The sequence below is a fragment of the Schistocerca serialis genome, chromosome 6 (genome assembly GCF_023864345.2).
Source record: "Schistocerca serialis cubense isolate TAMUIC-IGC-003099 chromosome 6, iqSchSeri2.2, whole genome shotgun sequence".
Classification (NCBI taxonomy): domain Eukaryota; kingdom Metazoa; phylum Arthropoda; class Insecta; order Orthoptera; family Acrididae; genus Schistocerca; species Schistocerca serialis.
Window position 1 is genome coordinate 249,803,711 of NC_064643.1, and position 20,615 is coordinate 249,824,325.

General features: G+C 44.0%; 1 protein-coding gene across 1 annotated transcript; it reads left to right on the top strand.

The window, feature by feature from the left end:
* The first annotated feature begins 8,043 nt into the window (after nt 1-8,043).
* On the top strand, nt 8,044-18,285 carry LOC126484810 (uncharacterized). Its single transcript, XM_050108407.1, has 2 exons — nt 8,044-8,183; nt 18,048-18,285. Exons 1-2 carry the CDS (start codon nt 8,044-8,046, stop codon nt 18,283-18,285), a joined length of 378 nt encoding a protein of 125 aa, XP_049964364.1.
* The last annotated feature ends 2,330 nt before the right edge of the window (nt 18,286-20,615 follow it).

Below are 20,615 nucleotides of genomic sequence, written 5' to 3' on the forward strand. Positions count from 1 at the left end.
GTAACTTGTATTTGAGGATAAATCCTCGTTAACTACTGATGCTGCAGTCAAGTTCTCCGTGAATATGAAAGTAAAATTTTAATCTGTGTCTTCTATGCTCACGTGGATACATTACAATAGACCATTGGAAAGTTATTAATTATCGATGGGAATTACCATTTTTGCTCAGAACAGTGGTTTTAGAGATAGGTATTGGCTCAGTTGCAACAAACTCGGCACTCACAGAGCTTGTGATAGATTACACTGAGTCACTTAATGACATTACACAGATTAATATCTATTCGCCAAAGCTACGGCGTCCATTAGATGTCATCACGGCAGTGGCGCAATCGAAACTGAGGCAGATACGTAGATATCACATCACGTCTACTACACTGCCTGACAAAAAATTGACCAGAAGGGATAGAAATGAAGCTCGCGTGAGGATCCAGGTTGTCTGTGACGGACCGTTGTTCCTTCAGAATTCCCTCAGTAAGTCAGAGCCATGACCTAAGGCCTAAGCCGTTGGCTTCCCAAAATATGACGCCTGAACTGCGCTGTGCCTCTCCGGACATCGGTAGAATGGGATCTCGCCACAGGTCGCCGCCCCACTCACTGTCAGTGGTCACCCAAAAGGAAGGGGGGGGGGGGCGCGATTTATCGCTGCGACGCCGCCACTGGCGATCGACCACCAGGTGGCCGGACTTGCTGCGTGACTTTGAAAACACGCACCAGCAGCAAGGCGTGCGGTAACAACAGGTGACCAAGGGGTGAAGAGCTACAGCGGCAGGCCACAACAAAGCGTCTCACAGAAGAAGCAGGGAAAGCAGTGAAGGTGCTTCAGCTACGAAACACCGAGGCTAGAAAGAATCGAGAAGTCACGACGGCGGCGATTTAGCGTCAGTTTCTCGCCTCACTCTCAAGACTGCCGAACGTTACCTGGCCGAAATATGAGGAGAAGAAGCGAAAATCATGCAGCCAAGTACCCGTAATTGAATATTTTAAGACCTGATATTTTTCTGGAAGAAAGGAAATTGTTCTTTATGTGGTAATGCTCTTAGTTTAATGATTTTAAATGCAAGATTTATATAAAAATATGCACCCATTTTAAAGACATACTTTATACTATTGGTTTCATTTTATGGATTCTGGTAACTAATTGCGAAATATACTTTATTGCAATACATAGTAAAGTGATCATTCTATAATTACCATACAGAATAAAACAACAATATTCAATTATACAGTAGGATATAGCGAACCAAACACATTCGCTTATTGTGGTGGTCACTAGCTGCTGCCCACTGATACATTAAATTGCTGATATTTTCGTAGTGATGCCCAACAGTTGGTAGCTCTCGCTTATGATGAAACGGTTGAATATTCACAAATGTGTGCCTCGCTTTCCATTGCTAAAAAAATATTTCTGTTCCAGCTAAGACACAGTAAAAATTAATATACACAATGACACAATAGCAGCCGAGGGTCTGACAGGCTTAATGGAAATTACTAGGATATTTAGCCGGCACGCATAGACAGCAGTAGTTCGGCAATCCAGTTTAGGTTGAGATCGCTGGCAAAAAAGTAAGTGGCGCCGTAACCAGAGCGACAATAGAGAGTGCACCTCAGAGCAGCACTGAAGGGATAAGAATTATCCATATCGCTGCGACCAGCGCGCTTGTGTAACTCCGGCAACGGCAGGAAAATGTCGAATTGTAAGCAGCAGTATCAGCAGTGTCTCGTCGTAAGTAATTCTGCAGAACGGTAGACGGATATTTCCGCTCGCTACGTAATTTCGGTGATGCTCCCTCGCACGCAAAGCGCCCCTGCGGTGACTGTCTAAATGTCGCCCTTCCTCTCGCTCAGCGTAATGTTCCCGTGCAGTTTACCCTGCGAGGGGGTGCAGTGGACTCGTATGCGGAAGGATTAAATTTTACATCCCCGTCTGACCATTAGGGCTGGAGTTCCGATGGTTTTTTGTAAACGACAGGAAGGTTTATTTGTAAGAACACAATATCTTTCTTTAAACGATCTCTGTACACAGTCATTCTTTGACCTTTCGTCGACGGGGTTTCAATGCCTAATCTTCCTTTGACTACAATCTGGTCTCAAGATGCACAGCTCGTGAAGGAGACAGACCGAGAGGGCAAACTGTTACTTGCAGTTGAGAGGATGGCGATTTGCATCTTTCCAACCGGGTAAAGTAGTTTTGCTTGGTTTTTGCTAATTCCTAATGCGATATGACGGGATTGCAATTCAAATTTTCTTGAAACTTTCTGGCAGATTAAAACTGTGTGCCGGACCGCGACTCGAACTCGGGACCTTTGCCTTTCGCGGGCAAGTGCTCTACCAACTGAGCTACCCAAGCACGACTCACGCCGCGTCCTCACAGCTTTACTTATGCCAGTACCTCGTCTCTTTCAGGAGTAGTAGCTTGTTAGTACACCGCTTCCGGCACTCCACGAGACGCGCAGCGTGTCAATGACGAGAGCTGGAGTGGTTGCCAGCTTGGATTTGGTTTTTAGGCGGTTTCGCGCATCCCATTATGTGAATGCCAGCCTTGTACCCACGCCTCACCGCAGTTAAACGATTTTCAAACATTTAGAACATTTTTGCTCAATTTCACATGGAATAACATTAGAGACACAGTTCATGTACACAATTTGTCAACAGGTGAAAGGTGAGGGGGCGGGTGGGAAGGCGAGTGTGAAGGTAGCAAGGGCATCTGGCCAGTCTCTGTCACTAACATTTTCAAATCGAAAAATTAACATGTAGAACTTGTCAAGATATAGGATAAAGGACACTGAAGAGAAATAGACCCATTGGAGGTCACTGAAGTGAAATGGAAGAAAGTTAAGAATTTCTGGTTATACGAATATAGACCAATATCAGTAACAGCAGACAGTGGCACAACGAGACTAGTATTCGTTATAATTAGAAAGATAGGACAAAGATTTACCTTGATCAGCTGAGTAATGGTGTTGTTCTAATTATCATCGACACTGAACCAGCACTAGCAACAACGTCTCGGGCATACACGCTGACGTTACGGGCAGGAGATGAAGCGAGTCAACGGCAATGACATCTTTTAAGAAACTTCTTATGACTGTGAACATCTCCCAAGATAACAAGAACTAGTCATTTTTTGTACGCCGGTCTCGGGCCTATCCCCTGAGATTTAGTTAATGACAGTTCTAACAAGTGCGAGGTATAACGCCTAACAGGCGTACTAACACTATATATATCGGATTCGTATCTGCATCACTTTACACAAAACTACTTCAAACACTTATTTTTCTGGGATGATGTAACATATACATATAACTGTATGTCAAAGAAGTGAAGCACCCAGAAGTCATGGATGGATGTTAATGTAACTTTGCACTCGTATACACCATCGATGGGTACGTAAATGAGCAGAGTCACAATTTTCTGTGTCACGTAGGACGACCACCAGAATGCATTATTTCTGTTCCTGTTTGCCGGCCGGTGTGGCCGAGAAGTTCTAGGCGCTACAGCCTGGAATCGCGCGACCGTTACGGTCGCAGGTTCGAATCCTGCCTCGGACATGGATGAGTGTGATGTCCTTAGGTTAGTTAGGTTTAAGTAGTTCTCAGTTCTATGGGACTGATGACCTCAGAAGTTAAGTCCCATAGTGCACAGAGCATGGAAGGGTATATACGGGGCGTGAATAATAACGATAGTGAAGGCCAAGGAAATGCTGCGTATTCGCATGAGAAAGCGTTATCAACAGCTCACACAGTTTGAAAGAGGTCCCATTATGATTCTCCATTCGGTCGGACTGTTGAATCGTGCAGTGTCCATATATATGTGGCATTCGGTTGGGACTGTGGCCCGATGTTGAAATTCGTGGGAACGTGCGGCCAGGCTTATTCATTGGCTAGGCTCTGGTCGACCACGTATGACCACCACAAGAGAAGATGGTCATAATGTGCACAAACCACATAGTAATCCCTTCACATACGCGTCTGTCATCTCAAAACAAGTATCACTCTTTCTTCAGTGAGCACCATTGGTCAGAGACCAGCGCACTATGGATCTACAGTCCCATGAGTTAGCTGCCACAACACAAACGGCTGCATTTGGGGTGGTACCATGACGGGAAGCATATACTGATCCGTCATGAATCGCGGTTCTCCATTACCTCGGGTGAAAGTCACTGGCGACTGTGACGACGATCTGGGTACAGGTACAATTTTTCCAACGTTTTGGAGAGCCACAACAGTACAGCTGTGTGAGGGCCGACACGTATCATCACGATGAGGTGGGCCATTTTGCATGACATCAGTTTACGGGTGGTAGTGATTGGAGGAACTCTGACGGCACAATCCTATGTCACGACCTTGTGAGTAAGGTCTCTCGTAACAGCATCGCAGTGACATCTTTCAACAGGACAACGCTGGGCCACACAAGGAACGTATCTGTCTGAACTGCCTGGCCGTTGTTAAGGTATTAGCGTGGCCGGCAAGACCGCAAGGTCTGTCCCGGTTACAACATGTGTGCGATCATGTCGGTGGTCATACCTGTCCCAATGCCACCGTGCAGTACATAAAGGACTAGTTACAACAGTTGTGAACCAGCTGACCTCAGAAGAGGATACAACAGCTTTGTGACACCCCTCGCAACCAATCAGTGCGCGTATCCAGACCAGAGGGTGCAACGCCATACTGAAATGTGAGCACATTTACTAAGCTCTTTGTGGATTTGACTCGATTTTGTAATCACTAAAATAACATCGCATACCCTCTCAGTCCATTTAGTTTTATTTTGTTTCTCTCCCCCGTGTAAGTGCTTCACTTTTTTCTGGCAGTATAAATACTTTCTTCTTTGGCTTCTGCCATTTTTCCCACGGAGACGTAGGGTCGACGTGGTTAATCGGATAAGGCAATGTTAGTTGAAGGGGTAGCTGGATGCCCTTCTGCCCTTCCTGCCGCCCTTCTGCCCTTCCCGACGCCACCCCGCACCCCCCGGGAAGAATTACTGTACCACAACTGTCTGTGTGCGACTAGTGTAATTTTAAATGGCTCTGAGCACTATGGGACTTAACAGCTATGGTCATCAGTCCCCTAGAACTTAGAACTACTTAAACCTAAGTAACCTATGGACATCACACAACACCCAGTCATCACGAGGCAGAGAAAATCCCTGACCCCGCCGGGAATCGAACCCGGGAACCCGGGTGCGGGAAGCGAGAACGCTACCCCACGACCACGAGCTGCGGACAGACTAGTGTAACCCATGGAATAGTGCGAACCGTGCAGCTGAGGCGGGACGTGAGGACCAACCCGGTATTCACCTAGGGGGATGTGGAAAACCGCCTAAAAACCACATCCAGGATGTCCGGCACACCGGCCCTCGTCGTTAATCCGCCAGGCGGATTCGATCCGGGGCTGGCGCGCCTACCCGAGTCCAGGAAGCAGTGCGTTAGCGCGCTCGGCTAACCTGACGGATGTAGGCAGTGTAAATACTCGGTGGAAACAAATAAAGTATAGCTACTCAGGGAAATACTGTGTAGGCTGTAATTATCGTATGGCAGCGAAACTTGGTAGATATGGTTATGCGTCAATGCGGAGGTGATTACACTAGGAAGCAAATTAGTTCGAACTGTTGGAACCAGATTCAAATCTGGCACTGTATACTATTTGTATGACGGAATAAAATCCACACTGTCGTTTGCAAGCCATAGCGTGAGAGAACAGTAAGACTGTGGAAAAGAGAGACCGTGTATGGTTATTGAAACTGTTTTATGTGAACGACAGCAATTACACTGCTGCATTGAGGCTGTATCGCCGACTGAAAGGTCTGAGGAGAGGCCGGATATTGTTAAACGGTTTAAAGAACTTGATAACGAAATTCCAAAACATGTGTGAGCTTGGTGTAGCACCTGGAAGAGGAAGGCATCCCATTGCGGTGGAAGTTATTGACGAGGTTGCTCTTCGGTTTCTGACACGGATCGAAGTTGACGACATGTGGGCGGGCAGTATTCTGTGGAGTGACGACACACATTTTACATTACAGGATGCAGTGGATACACAGAGTTGCCGAATTTGGGTACTATTAAATAGTTGTGTTGTGAACGAAGAGCTGTATGTGATTATGTTGTGTGGATTCACAAGTACCTTTATTCTCGGTCTGTTCTTCATTGAAGAGAGTACACACAGATGGCCTGTAATGTGTACCACACCGAGACCTCTTTTTACAGCATGTGATTCCTGCTTTGTGGGGAGCGCAACTGTGAGGAAAATACAGTTTTCTTGAAAGATGGGGCAGCAATTCATGTCGCTTGCCTACCGAAAGAACTGCTCAACGCAGCCTCCCACGAACGAGATAAGTCCAAAGCCTTTCCAGATGGGTGACCTGATCTGAATCCACGTGATTTTGGCTCTCGAAAAGAACGCATTTCTCGGGAATACTTTCGGTCTCCAGCTGATCTGAACGCCAGTGTATAGGAACAAGTGGCTCAGAATTCACCGGAACTGCTGCGAGCAACTAATGATCACGTCGTTTTACGGATGCAGCATGTCGTATGTGCCTGCTGTGCTCATATTTAACAAAGTGGGTAAGCGGCCTTTAATAATTGAATCAACATTATCCCTGTCTCACTTTTTGACCTTTTCTGCCCATGTCCCGGATCTAATCGGTTACATATGGAAAGATTTCTTTGCGTCATTTTCTTGAATTCACAGCACCAGATCTGGACCTGGTGGCCTAAATTGGACCTCAAGTTTTGACAGCGAAAATCGATTTCGCATTATTTTCGCTGCCATACGATGATTACATCATACACTTGAGCTCTTTAATTTAATTATAACCACCCGGCAGAGCAAATGAATTTTTAGTCCCACTTTGGCGGTCTTCTAGCATGCGGGGTCTTTCGTATAGATAAGAGGCGGCAACAAAAATGAACACATCACGTTTCAAATTATTAGTAACGCTCCCTCGTCACAACTGGTCCAAAGAAACAAAGAAGTTCCCCTTTGGAAAAAAATTACGCGCGGAAAATTATTTTAATTTCTCACACCGATCTGGGTGCATAGTACAGAATATTCATGGGAAGAGTGGTTCAAATGGCTCTGAGCACTATGGGACTTAACTTCTGAGTTCATCAGTTCCCTAGAACTTAGAACTACTTAAACCTAACTAACCTAAGGACATCACACTCATCCATGCCCGAGGCAGGATTCGAACTTGCGACCAAAGCGGTCAAGCGGTTCCAAACTGTAGCGCCTAGAACCGCTCGGCCACTCCGGCCGGCCATGGGAAGATTCATATGCAGAGGCGAGTTAATTCGCCATGAGTTTACAGGCCGAGTGTGCGGCTTTTCTTCGGAGGAGCAGTGGAGTAGCTCCACTACAAGGATTGCCGTTTTGTTTCCGGTTGGTAGTGATAAAGCCATATTAGGCGAAAGATATCAAGAGTAGCTTCATAGCTCACAAGCAATTCCATTCTTTATTATCTTCCGTTAGGCGGTGAGGAACTCCGCGGGCGCACACCTTTGAGTATGCCAACTTGTAGACAAGTGTGTCAGCCCTATCAACAGAGACGTCCATTTGAGTAGTGAGCAGTCTGACTGTGATCTGTTGATCACCTCGAGTGAATGTCCACACGTTTCAATACTTCAAGAGTCACAGCTATGTGCGGCCGGCCGGCGAGTGAGAGATCGGACGCGATTGTGCGACCTTGTTGCGATGATGACGGACTCCTTTCCCAGCGACTCACCGTGCTTTTGTTCAGTGCCAGATCGCCGCAGACATTCTGCAAGCGCCTATGAATATCTATAATGCTCTGATTTTCCACCAACAGAAACTCAATGTCAGGTCTCTGTAGGGCACGCAGTTCTGTTACAGGCGACATTTTCAAGGCTACGTATAGCACCGCCAATAATTGGAACTTCATGATTCTCTAGAGGCTGAAGCGGGAACATTATGCGACGTCCCACAAAAGATTCGGCAGTCTTCAAGTGAAACCGGCCGAGGAAAAGAAGTATTAGGTTTCTTATTGGACGCCCTACGTAGATTCGTATGCAGAGGCGCGCTGTTTCCCATGACATGGAATTGTGGACGCGGCGCGGGCTGCGAGCGAGAGGCGATGCGGCCGCAGCGTCTGTCGAGCACCTGCCAGCCTGTGGCGGCATTAATGAAGAGCGCGCAGCCCCCATCCGTCACCTCCAACTTGCGCCGCAGGCACCTCACCGCACCGGCTGATTAATGCACCTGTCGAAAACCCGGCGGCGGGTGGAGGGGGATGGGCTGCTCCCAACCTGTCGCAAGTTTTCATCGTCTCAGCGGTATCCCGGTTGCCGTCAATAACGTTACAAATGAAGGCTTGTCTGAGAAATTAGCGCCTTAGACCATTTTCTGCAGTTTTTAGCCATTCTTCCCCTGCCAATTGAATGTAATAGCTTAAACGACTCCTAGCTCATTATGATAACTTTAATAAAGTCGGTTCCCTTGGTAACTGTGGGACTATGAAGCAGGAAAATGTAAATTTTCATCACAAGAAATTTCAGACTTAACAAAATAATCCTGTCTGTTATGCCGTGGTTGGATGGGTTTCACATTAAAACCCAACGTTTCATCCCCATCTGAGGAGAATAGAGGGGGATCGTTGCTTCTTCGAGTGTCCGATTCGCACCCGGGATCGCAGTAACGATTTTTTTTATATATAGAAAGAGAAATGAAAAGAAAAACTCAGTGGTTTCTAAGGAAACGACACAAACACGTACAGCGAAAGGAACAGAAGTATGAAGAGATAAGCATATTTTTTGGGTAACTAGCATTTCTCGTCCTAAGGAGCTTAAAAAAAATGGTTCAAATGGCTCTGAGCACTATGGGACTCAACTGCTGAGGTCATTAGTCCCGTAGAACTTAGAACTAGTTAAACCTAACTAACCTAAGGACATCACAAACATCCATGCCCGAGGCAGGATTCGAACCTGCGACCGTAGCGGTCTTGCGGTTCCAGACTGCAGCGCCTTTAACCGCACGGCCACTTCGGCCGGCCTAAAGAGCTTCAGTAACGTTCAGTATGCACATCTGGGACTGCCAATGCTCTGCAAAAATGTAGACGGTAGTAAAGGTAACAGGCAGTCATTTCATATACGTAAAACAATGTCTACTTAGTACGTGTATGATACAGCTGACAGATAATCAAAAGACACTGATTGCATTTTACAATATTTCCTATGTAATAGAATTCAAATATAAATGTACATGAGGTCCATAAACGCCATCTCTCATTTTCTCTTTGTTGTTTCTTCAGTGCTGTATGAATAATTTTAGTTAGAAAGAATAATGTTGAACGTCCTATTAACGACGAAGGCATTAGAGACTGAGTACAAGTTCGTGTCTCATGAAGCTACATATTTCAATAATGTGAAGAAGTCGGTGATTTCCGCAATTGTTTAAATTCGATTATTTTATTGCAGATCAATTTCATAATTTTACATTACAAATTTCAGTATTGCCGAAATGTCATATTCAGATCTCTACCCAGCTTGGTGGATATAGCGTTGTTGAGGAACATACGTTATACTTCAAATCTACTACGTTGGACAGTGATCTGGAGACGGCTCTTTGATAGGGATAAAAACGATAATGTAAAACACTAATTGGTAGGGAAACTAAAATTATGAAAAGTTCAGATTGAAGTGACAAGAGTTCTTGTCATAGGAATCACCATGGCACTTGCTCTATAGGATTACGAAAACCACCGGTAAAACATAAATTAACTGAGTAGAATGGCATTTGAACCTCTTCCTCAAGAATGCAAGTCCAGTGGTTCTACTACGCTGCAATCCACTCTGTTGTTGTTGTGGTCTTCAGTCCTGAGACTGGTTTGATGCAGCTCTCCATGCTACTCTATCCTGTGCAAGCTTCTTCATCTCCCGGTACGTACTGCAGCCTATATCATTCTGAATCTGCTTAGTGTATTCATCTCTTGGTCTCCCTCTACGATTTTTACCCTCCACGCTGCCCTCCAATACTAGATGATACCTTGATGCCTCAGAATATGTCCTTCCAACCGATCCCTTCTTCTAGTCAAGTTGTGCCACAAACTCCTCTTCTCCCCATTTCTATTCAGTACCTAGTCATTAGTTATGTGATCAACCAATCTAATCTTCAGCATTCTTCTGTAGCATCACATTTCGAAACCTTCTATTCTCGTCTTGCCCATGTTTCACTTCCATACATGGCTACATTCCATACAAATGCTTTCAGAAACGACTTCCTGACACTTCAATCTGTACTCGATGTTAACAAATTTCTCCTCTTCAGAAACGGTTTCCTTGTCATTGCCAGTCTACAATTTATATCCTCTCTACTTCGACCATCATCAGTTATTTTGCTCACCAAATAGCAAAACTCCTTTACTACTTTAAGTGTCTCATTTCATAATCTAATTCCCTCAGCATCACCGGAGTTAACTCGACTACATTCCATTATCCTCGTTTTGCTTTTGTTGATGTTCATCTTATACTCTCCTTCCAAGACACTGTCCATTCCGTTCAACTGCTCTTCCAAGTCCTTTGCCGTCTCTGACAGAATTACAATGTCATCGGCGATTCTCAAAGTTTTTATTTTTTCTCCATGGATTTTAATAACTATTCCGAATTTTTCTTTTGTTTCCTTTACTGCTTGCTCAATTTACAGATTGCATAACATCCGGGAGAGGGTACAACCCCGTCTCACTCTTCCCAACCACTGCTTCCCTTTCGTGCCCCTCGACCCTTATAATTACCATCTGGTTTCTGTACAAATTGTAAATAGCCTTTCGCTCCCTGTATTTTACCCCTGCTACCTCCAGAATTTGAAAGAGAGTATTCCAGTCTACATTGTCAAAAGCTTTCTCTAAGTCTACAAATGCTAGAAACGTAGGTTTGCCTTTCCTTAATCTAGCTTCTAAGATAAACCGTAGGGTCAGTATTGCCTCACGTGTTCCAATATTTCTACGGAATCCAAACTGATCTTCCCCGATGTCGTCTTCTACCAGTTTTTCCATTCGTCTGTAAAGAATTCTCGTTAGTTTTTTGCAGCCGTGACTTATTAAACTGATAGTTCGGTAATTTTCACATCTGTCAATACCTGCTTTCTTTGGGATTGAAATTATTATATTCTTCTTGAAGTCAGGGTATTTCGCCTGTCTCATACATTTTGCTCACCAGATGGTAGAGTTTTGTCAGGACTGGCTCTCCCCAGGCTGTCATACCGCCTGCCTAAATTTGCCTTAATAGAGGAGAAACACCTTTGATAATGGGAATTATTTCCCGAATCCTTGGTGGGAAATTATTGAAGGATCCTCTCGGCGTTGTCAGCAGCGAATGTTATTAAGGAACCATTGTTTTGCAGGCGCAGGGTTTCACCAACCATTTCTAATTGATAGAATAGAAAAAAAGAATAGTTTTTGCTTTCCTCGTAGCGTGAAGCGAAGTATTCCTAGGTATAGCTGTGGTTACTGTATCTCGTCTATAACATAAAGACGAGTAGTCTGAAATGTGCTTTGTAAAGCGTCAGTTTGTTCAAATATAAAACTGAAGTAATTACATGCGCGCCACCTAGCTGTCTTATACAGAAAGGGCGCCGTTCGTGGAGCGATAAGAGCATCGGGCACGTATTCACTAGAAGAGAATATGATATTCCATCACCGCCTTACTGCTTCACATTATCCGCATCACTAAATCGCTTCCACTAAATGATTGCTTGTAAAAGGAATCGCGGTCTGTTTCCTTTCCTAGCCTTGTTGAACAAGACCAAAGCACCGTTTGTAACGGTCAATGTTTAGTCTGCATGTTGAACTGTTACTTTCTATTTTCCGAAATTTTACATTACAATGAGTCTCAGTGCGTAAGGCTGCAGTTTGATGAAACGCGTAAATAAATTTGCGGTGGGCTGCTCTAAATCAGACGTTTAGAATATTTCCGTTTTTATAACTTAGCCAGTGTTCATGATGCTACTGTGTGAATAGGTGTACTATTGTGAGACTAAAATGAAAGAACTACTGTAGTTTTTTCTTCAGTAATCTGTCTTCCGACTGGCTTACGCGACCCGCCACGTATTCCTCTCTCGTACCAGGCTTTTCATCTCATAGTAGCAATTGCAACCTACGTCCTCAATCATTTTCTGGACGTATTCCACTATTTCTGTTTTCCTCTGCGGTTTTTACCATCTACAGCTCTCTCTGGTACCATAGAAGTCATTCCTTTATGTCGAAACAGATGCCTTCATTATGTCCCCTCATTTTGTCACTCTTTTCAGTATATTCTTTTCCTGACCGATTCTGCAGAGCGCCTTCTCATTCCTTATCTTACCAGTCCACCTAATTTTCGACGTTATTCTGTAACCCACAACTCAAATGCTTCGATTCTATTCGGTACCAGTTTTCCTACACTCCATGTTTCACTGCCATACAGTGCTTAGCACCAAACGTACATTTTCAGAAATGTCTTCCTTAAATTAAGGCTACTTGTAGACTTCTTTTTATATCTTCCTTTCTCCTTGTGGGTGTCGTTACGAGGTCTAATATATGCGTGTATGTAAAGGGAATAAAGTATTTTCAATAACTTGTCTTGGAATTAGACGTTAGTCATTATTTGAAGTGACTTCCATCGAAATTGGAAAAGGTGAATTTTTTACTTATCTGATTATCTTGATGATGCATTGGTTGCCTTCATTAGAGGCATTATAATGTCTGTTGTCCTCTTCTAGTCCTCAGAAAGCTGATGAAAGGATAGTGAACGTGAGGTATTTATTCAAATACTAAATGAAGTACAATATCTGAACTTTAAGTCTTTGTATTCCTCAATACTTCACATATTATGGTAGCACAATTTTAAACAAATAGAGCAAATAATACAGCTGTTTTCGGCGTCCTCATAAACCACTCTACCTCCATTTGCAGAACACTTCGCACGAACTCCGTACAAAATATAGGACAGTAGAGACACTACACAAAGCAGAGTTCACATCATCAGAGAGAATCGCTTGGTACATATTTGGCAAATTAATACAGATGACTTTACAAAATTGTATGTAACATATTTGAACGTTGTTTTAAGTACGTGGAATATAAGCGTTTATTATTCTTATTCTTCCATTGTACCTAGACTGAAGCTTGTTTCCTTCAGTAACCCTCAGTTTACCCTAAGACTATCACCCCATCGTTCGCTTGGACGGTCAATATTAGTTACACCAGCTGGTGATTTATTTCGTACGATTTTCACAGTCTCCCGCCCTTCGTCCATCCTGTCTATGTATTCACTCCATTCATGCTTTCTCTTGTGCACACACTCCTTAAATATTCAAATAATAATGTTTTTAACATGGCTGTCAATCAGCGACTGTCGTATAATACAAAATTTTGAAAATCACAGCCCTCGGCCCCGAGCACAATTAATTTGTGACCTACGTTTCGGTGTCACAAGGGACACCTTCTTCGGACAAAATTAAAACTAAATGTTACAGCATAACGTACCAAAAAATACGAAAGCTGCGGTCATATCTGACAGCGTTAGACAGTCAGAATTAAAATAAAATGCAACAGTGGTGCAAGCCACTTGCGGCTGCCATGTGTTCTCTGCTACAGTCAAGACAAAACTCTTTTGTGCCTAATCATGGAGAAGTTGCAGCTCACTTACAGGATCTTGAAATATAAGGCAAGTCTTGAGTACAACAGGTTTTTTATTTGATCTTTATGAAGCGCGCAATTCACATAAAACTGACAGAGTCGAAAGTCCTCTAGAATCTCAATAAAAGTTACACAAAATTATTCTAAAACAACTAACTTATTATACGGAAAACTGTATGGAGAAAAAGCGAGCTTGCTAATTGAAAGTGAACGAGGCAAAAAACACATAAATTATAATCAAATAGGCAACAGAAGCTGCGCTTCAGAACGAGAAAGTTATTAACTGCGCAGATTATGGATCGCACTGCTGGAATTATGGAAAGGACAACACAATGCATTTATCAATGGGACGAACCAGAGTACCACCTATTACACGGAAAAGCACGAGAATGCAGCAGAAATTTCCCATTCTTGGCGCACAAAATGCACATTAACAAACACGAGGATGGTTCTGGCTTGCATTAGCGTCCCAACGACTCATCAAACTCTTTGAGCCAAGCGTTGTGGAAGGGGTCACCCATTCGACTGCAGGCACAAAAATTTAAAAGTAAAAACAACCAACTGTCCGTACAGAGAAGACGAAAGTGTCATGTTCAATTACTCTGGAAACGACAGCGGCCTCTGCCCTCAGCACGGAGTGCTCAGTGGCCTAATTTCCGCAAAACTGCACAGCCCCCAATGAATGCTCCCCTCTCCCCGTGAGACCCACTAACCGTCTCCTGCCGAAAAATAGGAACAAAAGACTACATAGGGATCGCACTTTCTCAGCGACAAAAACTCAGATCTCTCCTCCCAGTCGGCCGCGGTAGCCAAGCGGCCAAGCGGTTCTAGGCGCTTCAGTCCGGAACCGCGCGACTGCGACGGTCGCAGGTTCGAATCCTGCCCCGGGCATGGATGTGGGTGATGTCCTTAGGTTATTTAGGTTTAAGTAGTTCTAAGTTCTAGGGGACTGATGACCTAAGATGTTAAGTCCCATAGTGCTCAGAGCCATTTGAACCATTTTCTCTCCTCCTAAACAAACATTGCCAGTTCTCCCAATGAAAACGTGGCAGAAAAAGGAAACTATATCACATTGTGACATGTGACAGGCAAGTCATATGATATCCCAATTATAAATTTTATTGTATGGTTTTGTCAAACATTCTATCTTGTAGCGGTAGCTTAATACTCACACGAGTACATACTACTTACCCATATGTGCGACATGCTACTGGGTGGCGTTGTAGGAAACATTCAGGTTACCAAGGCAAAGGTTTCGGGTTTAGTCTCTAATCGATTCTAGGGATGCTTCTTCCACTTACTACTTCTTCCATCTTCGTAAATTTTTTTTTTAATTCGAGAAAGCCGAGTTCCCTCATGGTTCGGAGTCAACGTCAAACTGTAAAACCCCTGTAACTAGCCGCATATCCTCTCCAAAAGTCCTAAGCTAGCAACGCACTGTGGTGTTCAAACCAACGTCATGTTGACGATTGCTTAATCTTTTACCTTTGGAAGAAGACTAGATATAATACAGTACTACTTATCATGGAGCTATTTTAAGCAATATTGATACTCGTTATGAAGCTGGCAGGAATTTTCCATTCTTAAGCAGAAACAAATAAGGAAAAGGGGCTTGTGAGGTACTTTTTTCATTGTTATTATTATTATTATTAGTACTGATTGCCCATCTCTGAAAGCGAGTGGTCAGCCCGTCCAGCTGCCACGTGTAGGCCCAGGGTTCAGTTATTGGTACTGCCGCGATTTTTCCTTGGTGCAAAGAGTGGAACGAAGAGTCCACCAGCCTTGTGATGGCAGATGAGGAAGCTACTGGAATGAGAAGCATCGGTTCCCAGTTTTGGAAAGCCGACAGCGGCCGGAGTATGGTGTGCTGGCTCTATGTCCCTTCATATCGCGTTCGTCTGAAGCCATATGGCAGAGGATGACACGGCTGCCGGTCGGCATCATGAGGCCCTCTGGGCTTCACCGCGGAATTACCTTTTTACTTACTATTAATAATGACAGTAAAGACAGCAAATAAATTCACTGTGCTAGATTTAGTATATTATCACCAGTCGGACATTTCTAAAGCTTATAGAACTGCTTAGTGTGTCGCGGATATTACGTAAATATCCCAGTAAAGAGGCTTTCTGTAGTTGGCAGGTGGATACTTTATCAACGCCGATGATTTTCAAGTGCCCACTAAAATCTTTTGGTACTGGTGCCAATTTGCCGAAACTAGTTTCACTGGTTTGCGCCCGGGTCACTACAGTTACAGTTGCAACTCCGGCCGGCCGGAGTGGCCGAGCGGTTCTAGGCGCTTCAGTCTGGAACCGCGCGACCGCTACAGTCGCAGGTTCGAATGCTGCCTCGGGCATGGATGTGTGTGATGTGCTTAGGTTGGTTAGTTTAAGTAGTTCTAAGTTGTAGGGGACTAATGACCTCTGATGTTAAGTCCCATAGTGCTCAGAGCCATTTGAACCATTTTTTCAACTCCGCATACGTGGAAAGTTTCTAAAGTTTTCTCTCGCTGATTTTGCTATCACCTAGGATGGTGGTGCCTGGGCTCCACACTTCGTTTCCCTCTTTGTTTGTGATGTCTTGCGTATTGTCTTCCAGCATTTGATCTGACTGAAGTCTTAACTCCCAAAGCAATTTGGCATGTTCGTTTTCGGCCACTTTTCTGGCTTTTGTCCCACCAGTTACTTGCCAGCGGCAGATGGTAACTTTGAATCGAGCTCCGGTGGCTCAGTGGTACCGCACCAGTCACTCTGCTTGTAACGACACAGCGCTATTTTCGCGGTAGCTCAAGCTATGGTCAATTGTTTCGTCAGCTTCTTTGCAGAGTCTGCGCTTGGCGTCCTTTCTTGATTTATCTGTTCTGATTCTGAAGGCGTTAGTACTGATGGCTTGTTTCGAAACAGCAAAAATCAGTTCTTAAGTTCCCATGTTTATGATTTCATCGGTCAGCCAGGAGCAGATAGTTTCATTATCTATTTTGCTATACAATTTACATATGTTGTTGCAGCAATCTAGTGTTGTAATTTATAGTATTAGAACCCATCATCAGCGGATGTGAACTAGCTTATTTCATGACCGGTTTGGACACTATCTGCCATTCTCAGATCCCCAGATCTTACAGTTGTTTTATTTCATCGAGATATTGAGAACGTGATCCACATATTGTAATTCAGCTCCACCCTTGTTTGTCAAACATGTTTAGCAAGTTTTGTATATTTGATAAATCACTGTGAAGCTGTGTTATAACTGGAACATGTTCTCAGTATGTCGACAGGGCCGAATGGTAATCATATTTTGGGGGATCTGAGAATCTGAGGATGACACTTACTAGAAACTCGTCATTACGTGAACTATTTCATATTGAGCGACCTTGGTTTCTAATTTTAATAATAATCTATTCCGCCTTGAACTTTCTCCGAAAATTGCCAATGCCACTTTTTATCACGCGGACTATCAGTCCAGTACTGAAGTACAGCTTCCTGGTATTGCCGTAACTTGGTTTCTGTGATTTACCTGAGTCAGAGCCATTATTAATGTTATTATTATTACATTAATTAGTGGTAGTCCCTAATTTCTTCACTTATATAAGATGGTATTCTGTTAAATATCGTTGCACCCCAGGAAAATGTAAACTTGATATGGAAATATTGTGCGGATCTTGTAGTGTGATTGCTTTAATTGTGGTTCTGCTGAAAATGCATTTGTGTTCTTAAATTTTCTTTTATTTAAACTTTTTTCAGCAACACATACTACTGAGAATATGTACTGTCTGTACGGTACGATATACACAGTATACAACTGTTGGTACATTAACTGCGATGGAACCATTCTCCATCTCGTACATTAATAATTTCTTCGGTGTTATTCCGAAGATGGATGCTTACGGAAACTAAAGGCAAGATCCTTAATGACAGGACGCAGTCGATATCCTGTACCATCCTTGTCCATTCCGAGTCTCTGTTCCGACTCATGATTTACGGAGTGTTGAACTCTACGTGTCCTTTTCCTTCCTTCTGCCACGTCGCACGCAGTACTGCTACTGTGTTCCACCGATGTCTTACGCCGCCGAAAGCCAGAGCCGATTTCGCTGCGTACTCAGCAGTAAACAACGTGGTTTATAAGAGTGAAGGACGGGGTGTATAATCTGCGAACAGGAAATCGAAAGCTCCGTCGAGGAATCGCGCCCAAGAGAAAGAGAAATCGGGAAACTGCGCCTGCACGTTAGCAGCAACGAAATTGCAAAATCGTTAGCCACTCCGTTCTTCTCAGCCCCCTCCTATTCCCATCTACTCCATCGGTGTATCCCGGCTTCTGCGTTCCTTTCCAACCCTCCCGCCCCTCCTCCCCCCCTTCCACCAACATCCTCCTTCAATTCCCAGCTAACAGTTATCCCAACTTTGCTAACCTTCTCGTGGGGGTGAAATTAGAGCTGCTGCTGGTGGTGGTGGTGGTGGTGGTGGTGGTAGCGACGGCGCGGCCGCCGATAAAGCCAGCGGAGGCGGTGTAGGCGGCTTCGCGAGGCACGAGCTGGGGCAGGACGCATCTCAAGGACGCGGCGTCGGTGGCGGGGGCGGCGGGGGCGACGATAGTGCGGCGAGCTTTACGACTGCGACGCTCATTTGGGGGCTGGCAGAGGACCGACCGCCCCCGGCGTCGCGGCATTAAGATGCAGGCTACGCGGCACGCCGTACCACTGTGACGTCTAATGGCCGAGGTAGTCTGGCGGAACATGTTGCAGTCCGCTCTTCACGGAGTTCGCACCGTTGTGCTGTGTTGAGGATTTCTCAGAGTAGCTTGAGCCTAATGAGACAACTGTCTCAGATTGAATATCTGCTGAAATGGGTAATCAACGAACGTGTTTACTCTCCAGGCACTTGAGGCGTCTTCCTCTTCTGGAGTCATTAGTCTTCGGACTGATTTGATGCTGCTCTCCGGGACGATCCCTTCATCAGAGTGTAGCACTTGCCCTGAACGTCCTAAGTATTTGATGGATACATCACAATCTCAGTCTTCCCCTACATTTTTCATTCTGTACAGGTCTGTTTAAGGTCACTTACTTATGAATCCGCTTCAAAAAATCGATTTTTAGTTGTTCACCTTGATTCGATGTTTTGAGGTTCTTGAAGAAACAGCAGTTAAAAGAACTGGGTTGAACATCACAAAGTTGTTTGAAAATGAGCTTAATGGTCACTCAATGTGCACCTACACCCAAGCTTCCACTGCTTTTACACTTAAATGTGGTCCTTAGATTCCGGCTTCGGAAACCGAGTTGGTGCATAAGGTCCCAACCGATATACGTAACAGAAACTTTAGTCATCAGTAATATATTTCCCTTCAATATTTACAACATTGCCAAAGCTTGGCCGACTTTCCGAATCTACGACTGCAGAAATCGCGTTGTTTTAAGGCGATCAACTCGGTGAGCCATTTTCGGAGCGCAGTTTCATCCCGGAAGGAGATTCCTTGAAGGTTGTTCCACAGCGAGCGGAAAAGATGAAAATCTGTGGGCATAAGATCAGGTGAATAAGGTGGGAGCAGACAACTTTGCATCCCAAATCCTGTATAGTGTTTTTGTCAATCTAGCAGAATGCAGGCGAATGTTATCGTGGAGAAACATCATTCAAGCACTCTTCCTGGTCGTTTTTCTTTGACTGCGTCTGTAAGACGTCACAGTTACTGACAATAAACAACTCGGGGAAGCAATTAGTGGTACACCATATCGTCGCTGTTCCACCAGATACGTAAGATTTGCTTTTTTGCGGGCACGCAGGCCTTTGTTTGGGATGACCCATTCCTTTCTTTTCCTTAGGTTAGGATAAATGTACCAATTCTCATCTCCAGTAATGATACAGGATAGGAATGGTCGGTGTTGTTCAAGAGCGAATTGATGACGAGTAAGCGCAGATGCACATACGACCATCCGCTGATTTCTGTGATCATGGCTTAGGGCTTTAGTATCCATATATCTGATTTTTGAACCTTTGCATGCAAATGTCGCACGATGGTATAATGATCATAGTTCACCACACTTGTCAGTTTCGAGTGCACTGACATGGATCATTGTGGATTAATACGTTTAAATGATCTACCTCAAATCCCGTAGGTCTTCCTAAAACTGAAGAGTCAGTAATATCAAAACATTCCTCCTTAAAGCGAGGAAACCACTTTCTTGCCGTTCTATGTCCAGTGGCATTATTCCCAAGCAGGAGCAGATGTTTCTGGCGGCGTCCGCTGCTGTCAGCCTTCTACTGAATCTTCTACTGAACTGAAGAATTTTCCGGAAGTGTTCCGATTTCTGCAGCCTACACTCCATTTTCTAGCGTACACAACTCCACTCACAATGACCAAATAACAAAAAGACAAGATGTAAACAGAAACAGCAACCGCGAATCACAAATAAAAAAAGACTACAAATGAATAAAACCATAGCAACCGAAATACCAACATGCAAAACAGAAACGCTGCGAACTTTTGCGCCAACCTAACACTATATCACTGTATTTTCAAGTTGGTACTCCGTTAGAAGATACACATTGTGTTGCTTTTACGTTTCTATTGTATGACTTCTGTTTTCGAGCAATGTTTTCCGTATTAAATTTTCTGATGTTTGTGTTGTTACTATTTTGTCATTCTCGGAAGTTACAATGCCTGTAAATTGTTGTAATGATTGGTTAGTTGGCAGATTGAAGGTCTAGAGTAACTACGAATAGAGAATATTCTGAGTTTAATTTGAGACAATCACTGTTAACAGTTGATTCCATGAGTTTCCCGAGAATTAAATTTTCGGACTTGACTATTTTCTGCACAAACAGTCTATTTGACCTGAAACATTTTAAGGTGTTTCAGGGTACCGTTTGGAGGAAAGCAGACTACAGACACTAAGAAAAACACATACTGATTAATTATAAAATATAAACTTAATTTTGATTATCAGTTGTAAAAATTTCTACAACGGAAACTTGTGGCTGAAATGTTATGAGTCTAGTCCACTTTAT